This window comes from Simochromis diagramma, unplaced genomic scaffold (genome assembly GCF_900408965.1).
Source record: "Simochromis diagramma unplaced genomic scaffold, fSimDia1.1 OVJJ01000305.1, whole genome shotgun sequence".
NCBI lineage: Eukaryota > Metazoa > Chordata > Actinopteri > Cichliformes > Cichlidae > Simochromis > Simochromis diagramma.
In genome coordinates, this window is record NW_024387169.1 from 1,115,957 (window position 1) to 1,126,182 (window position 10,226).

At 44.0% G+C, this 10,226-nt stretch overlaps 2 protein-coding genes across 6 annotated transcripts; both read right to left on the reverse strand.

The window, feature by feature from the left end:
* Positions 1-844: 844 nt before the first annotated feature.
* On the reverse strand, positions 845-5,406 carry zbtb8a (zinc finger and BTB domain containing 8A). Of its 3 annotated transcripts, none has more exons than XM_040048974.1 (4): positions 5,065-5,406; positions 3,031-3,893; positions 2,767-2,936; positions 845-2,617 (listed from the first exon to the last, which is right to left on the reverse strand). In XM_040048974.1, exons 1-4 carry the CDS (start codon positions 5,127-5,129, stop codon positions 2,300-2,302), a joined length of 1,416 nt encoding a protein of 471 aa, XP_039904908.1. In that variant the 5' UTR covers positions 5,130-5,406; the 3' UTR covers positions 845-2,299. The 3 variants fall into 3 exon arrangements, with proteins under 3 accessions (XP_039904908.1, XP_039904906.1, XP_039904909.1); XM_040048972.1 differs by lacking the exon at positions 5,065-5,406 and adding an exon at positions 4,805-5,054; XM_040048975.1 differs by lacking the exon at positions 5,065-5,406 and adding an exon at positions 4,208-4,798.
* Positions 5,407-5,522: 116 nt separating this feature from the next.
* Positions 5,523-9,117, reverse strand: gale (UDP-galactose-4-epimerase). Of its 3 annotated transcripts, none has more exons than XM_040048977.1 (12): positions 9,012-9,117; positions 8,510-8,545; positions 8,233-8,362; positions 7,918-8,033; positions 7,453-7,566; positions 6,976-7,152; positions 6,782-6,895; positions 6,600-6,666; positions 6,412-6,497; positions 6,251-6,328; positions 5,988-6,102; positions 5,523-5,863 (listed from the first exon to the last, which is right to left on the reverse strand). In XM_040048977.1, the coding sequence occupies exons 3-12, from the start codon at positions 8,351-8,353 to the stop codon at positions 5,802-5,804; spliced, it is 1,050 nt and encodes a 349-aa protein (XP_039904911.1). In that variant the 5' UTR covers positions 8,354-8,362; positions 8,510-8,545; positions 9,012-9,117; the 3' UTR covers positions 5,523-5,801. The 3 variants fall into 3 exon arrangements, with proteins under 3 accessions (XP_039904911.1, XP_039904910.1, XP_039904912.1); XM_040048976.1 differs by having other exon boundaries at positions 8,487-8,545; positions 9,012-9,111; XM_040048978.1 differs by lacking the exons at positions 8,510-8,545; positions 9,012-9,117 and having other exon boundaries at positions 7,918-8,030.
* Positions 9,118-10,226: the final 1,109 nt, after the last annotated feature.

The window sequence follows — 10,226 nt, forward strand, 5'->3', positions numbered from 1 at the left end:
GAGACCTGCAACATCTTAAGGGCAGAGCTCGCATGACTGTGAACTGTGATGTTTGATGTGTGTTGGCTCTCCTGCATGCAGTAATTAAAATAGCCTGACCACAGCTCACCGTGTTGCAGACTTTATTACTAAAAAATTCCACGACAGGAACTTTCAGAATAAGGTTTAAAGAACAAAAGTAGGTGTATCAGAGGAATAGCAAGAAATTCAGCAGACAACTAAAGTGAATGATCACAGAATTATTTCCATGGTTAAGAAAAACCTCCCCACAACATCAAACCAAGAACATTCTTGAAGATGTAAGAAAATCATTGTCAGAGTCTACAAAATACACCATTATGAAAGCAAACTATAGAAAGTTTACATCGAGGTACAAGAAAGTGAGATAACAGTTTGTCAGAAATTAACGGGAAGATGACTGAATTTTTCATCTTGATCCAATTTTCCCGTTTAAATAGGTTATATTCAACATTGTTGTAATATTTTGTCGTTTATTATTTAAACTTTTCCATCACAGATGCCGTAATGACTCCAGAATTGATTTTATTGGTAACATGCAATTTGCATTCAGAGTTGTAAAGTTTTTGTATATACTGATGTATTTGTTCCAAGATGACAAAACTATGTACAAAATTTTATAATTTTTTCAGGTTTAGTTTATTGCACTTTTTCACTGTTACCAATTTTCCCACAATCGTTGTCCTTTATCTTATTTATTTTTCTATGACTTTACTTCTATCTTACTTTACACCATTTAATACTCCTATAAGAATAATAAAAAACAGAGCCTCCTTTGAATGAGAAGTCGTTCGGTTGTTCGTGATTAAAGTTAAAGACCCAGAAACAAATTTATAAAAATATCTTTAATGTGTCCAAAAGTAAAAAACAAACAAACAAACAAATAAATTATGCGTTTGTATCATACTGCATATCATAACAAAACATTTAAAAAGACTGTCCCTACAGGATACAGGTGATCATTCTGTTCTTCACCTTTTTGCTGAAAGGCTGGCAGAAAGCAGCCAAAAGGACCAAAGCTTTTCATGCACGAGAGAAAAAAAAGCTTATTGAAAAGATTATAATATCATATTATGATTGAAGCAAAGGAAACACATAATATGCATGCTTCAGATACTGCATATCTTTATGAAGCTTAACAGAAAACCTTCATTTTTTTTCTGACAAAGCTCAACAAATTGATAAGAAAAGACTAAACTAATACACAACATATCATAAACGTATGTTTTTACATGAGTGAATCCCACATTTTATGCATAAACTCTCCTGCATGGCTTTAAAGTGCCCCTGTTAAGCTTTTGGGGTTTTTCCCTATTCTTCACACCTTTATTAAAAGTAAAGTTTCACCCACCCACACAAAACAATGAAGTGAAACTGCCTGTGAAACTGGCTGTTCTTCCGTTACTTCTCTATGTCACCATGTAAAATGCCAGTTTAGCAGCTAAACAAAGAATGCCTCAGCTACATCCAGTTGCACCAACTGCCTAAAAGTCTGCCATTTTTCTCTTTTCTACAAACGAAACGTAAAACATGTCAGCAAACCAAATATTCTGCGAGGCTGGAAGAATGAAAACAAGCTTTTGTGCCCTCCGGCTGATGAACTGAAGACCTGGTGAATTTCTTTTTTTCCATTTTTAATTAAAAAAAAACTAATGACAGTAGAAATCACAAAAATGGCGCACGGCTAACCATCTTTAGTTGTGTTATAATACAGCCTAGAAAACAGGTTTTATTTTTCTGTTGTGTTTTAATTGTAACTGTTATATAACTGTTATATTCATCCACTATTGAACCATTTGAACTGCATATTCTCTTAGCTAAAGATTTTAGCTGTGCTTTTAGCAGGATATTTCATTTTTGATCATTTCTTATATGTTTGAATCATTTATGCATGACTATTTTCGCCCAATTCTGCTTTTTAACCATTACTTTCAATTAATTATCTGCCAAAAATTCTTTAAGTTCAATCAATTCTTTAATGAAATTGTAATTTAATTAACTGCTCTTGCTAAAGTACTCTCTGGGGTACTTGTAACTCTGGCTGGATACCTCGCTTTCCTAGAACAGATCATTTCAGGCAGATGGTGGAAAGAGAAGCAGCAGTAACACTATGCGCATTACAATATGAGAAAAATGATTTTTGAATACTAATGAATGCAAACTTATTGTAGTAAACCCCTAAATTGAAAATAAGCATACCAGGGGCACTTTAAAACACAAACACTTCAAATATGGTTACACATCTGCACACACACAAACACACGCACACTTTGGTCCAGTTTCACTGCAGCTCTTCGTCGCTGACGTCCACTTGCTGGATGATGAGGTCAGCGCCCGAGTCTTCTGCCAGGTCATCGTCGTCAGTCACCATCCAGCTCCTCTTTGTGTCCCCCTCCTCCTCCCCGTCCACGCCCAGTAACAGTGCCGGCTCCTCGTTGTGCCCCTCCAGGCTGTTCATGGGGATGTCGTCACAGCCCACTTCCTGGATGCACGCCGTGCACATGCGGTAGCGTCTCGTGCCCTCACACACCACATGCCCTGTCTCCTCGGTCACTTGACACTTACACTTCCTGCACACCAGCTTCCTGGCTTGATGAATCTGGGAGATTAAAAAGAAAAAGAAAAGATCGGATAAAGATTTATTCAATATTAGAGTAAATTTGTTTAGCAGCTTGTTTTCCTGGAGCTGTAAGCCGACACAGACACAGAAGAAAGTGTAAATTTACAATCTGCTGTGAAAACACCTACTGTCTCAAAATGGCTGCGTAGATGCTCCAGGCGAGTAAAGCGCTTATTGCAGGCCTGGCATGGATACGGCCTCTCCCCGGTGTGACAGCGCAGGTGACGCTTCAGGTCTGCTTTCCTCTTCACTGTGTGTGTGCAAAAGGGGCATTTGAAGCGCATGGTAGGATTCGAATCTGCAAAGAGGAACAGAGAAATTGTGACATTTGACTTTTTCCTATCATCTCTGTCCAAGTGTTTCAGCCATCATCATCTTCTGGCAGCACACACCTTTATTAAAGTGTCCAATAACACCCACAATCGGTGGTAGAGTAGCGTAAAGCTCCTCTGCCTTTTCAGCCTTTCGTGTCCGTGCCTCCTGGATGTCCAAGTCTTCGTGCTGGTTGGACCGAGCGCTGTTGGACGCTCGCCTCTTTGTGCTCCCTTTTCCACGCCGACGCTCTGATCCAGGCAAAGTGTACAAAGGGTCCTGAGGGTCCTGGAGGTCTTCCGCATCTGCACTGAGCTCATTAACAGGGCTGTTAGGGTCAGTCTTCAGGGCTGAGGCCGAAGGATCCTGGTCCGAGTCCTTTCCCATAAAGCTAGACTGTGATCTGGAGTTGTCCCGAGTCCAGAGCGCAGGTGGAGGGCTGACAGAGCAGGGGCCCTGATGCTGCTCTGTGGAGTCTTCTCCTGCTCCGCTGGTAAAGCTACAGGTCTCAGACAAGCTGAGGCAGCGATCGCTGTCTTCATCTTTCACACTGATGTCCAAGGAGGACTTGATGAAGTTCTTGCAGTAGCTGATGACGTTGTTCATCTGCAGGTAGCTGGCTGCAGACATAACTTCAATCACATTGTGACTGGAGAGGTCCAGCTGGCCGGAGTAGATGAAATCCAGGATGACGGTGAAGGTCTCGGGGCTGAAGACGTCGAAGGTGGCGTTGACAGAGTCGTCGGGCCCCTGGGACAGCAGCATGCGGAAGTAGCCGCTGCTGGCGTACAAAACATTGCGGTGAGCCCTGAAGAGCTGGCCCTCCACCAACACACTGCAGTCACAGAAAAGCTCCTGGCGGCGCTGCTGGTTGAGCTGCTTCAGCATGTTGCTTTGGTGAGACACTGTGATGTCGGCCGTGTTGAACCACCTCTGAGGCTGCCTGCAGGAGACAACATGACAACTTGCTCACTAGCTCTGTATGCAGGACACACTCACTTCTTTAGCAAGAAAATAAGAAATGACAGAGGTCCCGCAGACCCGGTGGACATTTATTACTGAACTTCTCCCAATGCCAAATTAACAAGATAAATAAAGGAAACACGGGCTCCTGGATTTTAATGGTCTGGTAACAGCCTACAATGGTAATCATGGCACTGATCTGAGCATAACAAACACAGCAGCATCACCACATGCTTGCAGCTGTCAATTATTGCATCTTTGTCTTTACACGGGCTCAGCAGAGGGCCCGCCCACCTGACTTTTTTCTGCATTTTGATTTGTTGAAGGATCCTTCAGGCAAAATCTTCTCCTAATGGGTTACACCCGACTCAAGTCAGTCAGAGAGCATCGGGTGACAAAACCTTTAATCATTTCTGAGGTCTCACGCGCTCCGGAAACCCCCGATGGAGTAAACGCGTCAGACTTGTAGGAAGAGAAAACAAAACACTGCAGCCGGACACGCAAAGAGAAAAAAAATGTCCAGCACCCTGATTTTCAGAACAGTTCTCATTTCACGGTAACCTGTTCAATCCGTGCTCGTGCAGGCTCGGGATTGCACGCTTTCGTGTTTAATGAGCCATCAGCGCGGCTGTGTGACAACCTCCGCAGCGCCCGACAACCCACGGTGCAACGCCCGCCCGCAGGACTCCACGGTGCCTTTCACGGCACGCGAAATCAAGACTAACGTCCCCACCGAGCTCTTCCGCGTAAAATCAGACATCCTTCGACCTACAAAGCGACACGACAGTGCTGCAGTCCTGCGAGAGGAAAGCGGGCAGCCCAGTCTGTCTGTCCTGGAGCGACGCCCACTTCAGGCTTCAGCCAGCACACAATAGAAAAACAGACACAAACCTCCGGCAAGTGAGCGCGCTGCGAGCTGGAAAAACACATCTATTCGCATTGTGTAACAGTCTGGGGCAACGACGCACTAACACGCCCGTTTTCATCCTCAAGACCACCCCCACTTCTCTCCGGAGGTCCGGCGAGCAGCGGGGAGGATTTGACTGCTGCCCAAAGCGAGCGACTGCTTCGCAGGCGCGAGGTGTCGGCAGGACCCGCTTACGCCCCACGCCTTCATACACCCCCCCCTGACAAAATCCATCGATACTCACTGGTGGCTCGATTCACCCGGCGCCCTGTACAGCCTGCTCGCCCCCAAGTCCGCCACCATATCCATGTTTAATTCCCGTTTGCCTTTCCCCCCCTCCGCTCTTTTCTTTGCTCGTCCAGGGTCCACAGTCAGGCACTTCCTGCTCAGCCCTAAAGACCGAAACCCGGTTAGACCGACTGGAGCACAGTGCTGACGTGGGTGTTTATTAACTGGGTGCCCGAGGGTTCAAGGAGCCATTTAAAGTCCCAGTGCCCCGTTTAAACAGACGCCCTCGTTGCGAAAGGAGCGATATTCATACAGTATTTGTGCAGGGCTCATGATGCTCCTCTAACCTTACCACACAGGTTCGAGTCTTTAATCTGCCCCCGTATTTCAGAAAAAATATTTATATGTTTATATAACAACAAAAACCGGGGTCACAATCACTCCAGACAGTCAAGGCAAAGTGCGCGTTTCAGCTATTCAGTAATAAAATTAATTTATTCTTTCATTGTTATGGCTCACAGATCAATACATTTATAGAGAAAATATCAGTTGTTAAGTCTGAGCTAACAGCAAAGAGTAAACAAACATTTAGATACTCTTCTTGTAGTCAGCTGAATCATTAGAGTTTAACAAAAATAAAAACAATGCAGCTTCTCTTGAAGTCTTATGTGTCATTGCGCCAATGAGGAAGCTGGTGGTTCCCTTTGGTGATTTTAAAAGAGGATTTTTAAGCAACAGTCTGCTCGGGTTGCGTCAGCAAGTGCCGTTAGAAAATCCGGTGGGGTTCATGGACTGCCAGCGCCACAGGTCCTCACCTGCATGGAAAGGGGTGCAAAGAAAAAACACAGAGATCATACGGGAGATGCTACAACGCATTTATTTGACTGTAGAAGAGCAATCATGGAGAAGAATCAGATTTTCCAGCGTGGCTGTCCTTACACATTCTTTCCAGGTCAAATTGAGCCTTCCAGCCCAGCTCCTTCTCAGCTACGCGAGGGTCGGCGTAGCAGGAAGCTACGTCTCCGCCTCTGCGAGGGGCGATCTTATATGGGATCTAAACAGAAAACACATTATGTTAATTACATGGAAAAATAAGGTGATCAGAGGTATTTCCACAGTGCCAGATTGGTCGTGCTTTGCGTCACTTCTAGAAAACAGACTATAAACATGATTCAGCTCTCACAGTAACCACGATGACTCACCTCTTTTCCGGAAGCCTTCTCCATGGCTTTCACCATCTCAAGCACTGAGTAGCCTTTTCCTGTCCCAAGGTTGTAAACCTACAGACACACACACACTAATTAATATATAAAGCATCTATGTGACAATGGTCGTGATGGAAATTTGCTCCAAGTTGTTATACCTTGCACCCGCAGTCCTCCTTCAGCTTCTTCAGAGCAGCTATGTGTCCCTTTGCCAGATCCACAACATGAATGTAATCTCTCACACCTGCAAAGAGAAAGGAGCCTCGTTTTCATGGTACCGAGTATCTGGCTGCTATTTAAAGTGCTATTTCAAAGCAAGTGCAGTGATTTGCAGTAATTTCGTTACCTGTGCCATCGATCGTGTCGTAGTCATTCCCATATACGCTCAGACACTCTCGTCTCCCAACGGCGACCTAAATTAAGCAATGCAAGCAAATCGGAGTCATGTGATTCATGGAGACAGATGAAAGACTGAAATACAATCACTATGATGAGCACAGCGTGGCATCTGGCAGAGACTTTAGATACCTGGGCAACATATGGCAGCAGGTTGTTAGGGATACCCTGAGGGTCCTCTCCTATCTGACCGGAGCAATGAGCTCCGATTGGATTGAAATAGCGCAGCAGCACAGCATTCCAGTCCTGCCCACAGAGAAGGAATAATGAGACAACTCAGGAGATGGAAGTGTGTGCGTCTGTGAATGTCTTTCTTCTGAGTTTACCTTCTCAGCTTTACAGTGGTCCTTGACCATCTCCTCGATGAAGTACTTGGTTTTCCCATAGGGGTTAGTGCAGCCTCCCACGGGGTGCTGCTCATCTATGGGGAGGCGCTGGGGGTCTCCATATACTGTGGCGGAGCTGCTGAAGACCAGATTGCGCACTCTGTGAGCCTGCATCACCTGGGGGACGTGCAGATACACATAAACACGGCACATACACACAATCAGTGGCCAGCGAGTCAGCAGTCCACAGCTCAGGGCTGAGGAAAAAAGGCTGATTCTGGCTGTTATGATGAGCTCCACATGCATAACATATGAGAAGGATGCGGTTTTAGAATTTATCGGCTCATTTTCAAATGAACACACGGGCGTGCGCTCAGCAAACACAGAATAAGGTCAGAGCAGGGATTAATAATGAGTGCAGAGCAAAGATTGAAAGTGCAGATCTGAGATCAGTTTACCCAGGAGCTACTGACTGACCTCAAGCAGGTTCATGAAGGCGGTGAGGTTCACTTTGTAGTAGAGTAACGGCTTCTCCACCGACTCGCCCACAGCTTTCAGCCCCGCGAAGTGAATCACAGCACTGAAGGAATGCTGCAGCACACAAACAGAGAAGCACATGTGTGACACAGGCCGGTTTCAGATTTAAGGCATGCAAATACTACAAATGAACTGCTTTTCATGACAGTTTATGCAGGCCAGCAGGGACATTTTTAAGGAAACAAACAAAGGCTAAAAAAGTTAAATGGTGGTGCATTTATCTTATTGCTGATTGTTTTATGTGTGTAACAGTAAAGCAGAAATCGGGCTGTTTTCTTTAGCCAAACAACCCCAAACACACTGACTTTACAAATCAAAGTGTGTACACTGTTGGCACTCTCTAAAACAGTAGCAGATGCAGATGAATAATTAGGAAAAACAAACCAAGTGTAACAACTTTCTGACCTTTTTGAACAGCTTTTCCAAGCCGGGGCGGTCGAGGAGGTCCAGCTCATGAAACTCAATGCTGGTTTTCAGGAGCTTTTCTATCCTGCGTATGCTCTCTGGCACATTCCCTTCTCCTCAATCCAAAACACAATGGATACACACACACACACACACACACACACACACACATACAGAAACACTAGGTCTAAGTATCACGCTGATTACTTTTCTATTCAATTCAATTTTAATTAATCCAAATCAGTTTCCTGTAAGGTAGATCCTACAGTTTTTTCAGTAATTTTCTCAATAAAAGCTCTTAATTGGTGAGCTCACCTCGCACAGCGTTACTAAAGTTATCCACCACGATTGGCTGGTAGCCTGCTTCAATGAGCTCCACCACACAGTGACTCCCGATGTAGCCTCCTCCACCTGTGACCAGCACCTTCTCTGCCATTCTTTGGGTCTGATGGATAAAAGATACAATCACATCAAGTCAATCAAAATCCTCTCTCAGTCTGAATGCTGTAGTGGAAGCAAAACTATGCCACCCTGACTGGAGGATGAGGAGATGCTTTATCCTGACACACCTGTTTAAAGCCAAGTGACACACCTGTATTGTCCCACGTCAGCAGGTTCAAGCCTTCACCTGTCCAACCACATGAAACAATTATATTGCTCGAAGAATAACACGTCAGTGACTACTGGCTATTGTTAAGAGCCATCTTATCTTTCGAGAGAGTGATATTCTCTTTCCAACAGGCCACAACTTCCCTGCACTTTGTATGATGAAACTTTATCACTCAGTTCCAGTTATTACTCAGCTTGAAGACATCCTGTTTGTTCCACGGAAGCAATCAGAATATCTCAAGGCTTATACTTTATCTCTCTACAGAACTCCACATATTATAGTTAATTCAAATGGATGAAATATTGGATCAGAGCAACTTTGAAGGCTTTTTGTTTTTAAAAAGAGAAAAAAGTAAAAGCTGCTTCTTCAGGCTAAATAACCGAAACTGATAATATTACTTGAATAATAAAAACATAACCTAAGTAATAAGTGCTGAAATGACACAACAGTTCACTTTCATTTAGAGTTTCTGTAAAATACTCACCGTTTCTCTTTGAGAGATGAAAAGGCGTTTCCGGTGGAGACTCTTGATAAACGTTGTCGGAAGCAGAAGAGGTGAGTGTTGAAGGTTTATCCGTCAGTTCATTCAGTGAAGTGTTCTAGTTTTTCCTGTAGACATTTCTTTACTTCCTGTAAAACGTGGGGCGGAGTCAAGCGAAAGTTTAACAGACAACTTCCTATACGCCTACTTTCAAAATAAAAGCACAAATGGTAAATTCACTTTAGTTTCAAGAAAGCGAAATCAACTTCTGTAAAACCCTATGGGATAAATATAACTGATGGACTTCTTTACAGTCCATCAGTTTAGTTTAGTTTAGGTTTAGGTCTGTCGCTTTTTCCTTTACTCCTTAAATTCTGACATCCATTAATGTTACACTGATAAATACTTTAACCCCACTGGCCATCAGATGCTTTATTAGTAGCAGTCTATCCATCCATTCTCATCTGCTAATCTAATTCACCAAAATTTACCTATTTACTTACTTTACTAATTGTCTTTGGTCTGTCGGAGGAAGCCAGATAGGATCCAGGTAAGCACAGGAAAAACGTGCGAACTCAAGACAGAGACCCCCAGACTGGATTCAAACCCAGAACCTTCTTATGTGAGGCTAGGATGCTAGTGACCAGAAGGACAGCTCAGGTTTGGAGTTAAAGTTAGAGGGATGGGGCTGAGACATGTGCAGTAGAGGAACACTGGATATATATTAGATGCAGCTAGAGGAGGAAAACAGGTTCATTGATGGAGAGTGTTGGGGTGACAGAGGAGGACGCTGGAGAAAAGGTGAGGCAGATGATCTGTTGGGGTGACCCCTAAATGTGCAGCCTCTGTGCTCTTTTATAAATGTAATATTAACATTTATTGGGAACATTAAACAAATTGATTTCTTACTTTGAAGCATCAAACGGATTTTAATGACGCATCTTCATTAACTTCACGGATCTCCAACCCTCTTGCCGTGCTACGTGAGCGACGTGACGTGTGAGATAAGCCACGCCGCTTTGCCATTTACACAAGGAAGCGTTTGTGCAGAGCCTCCACCTCTGTGTACGCACAGAGCCACACTAGATGGCGAAAGGAAAAGTGCCACGTTACCTAAACACGGACTTACCGGCAGTGCAGCTTCGCAGGAGTAAACACAAACACAGAAGGCTTTTAAACCAGGCCTCATAGCATTTAAATGCCTCATATGATATAGTA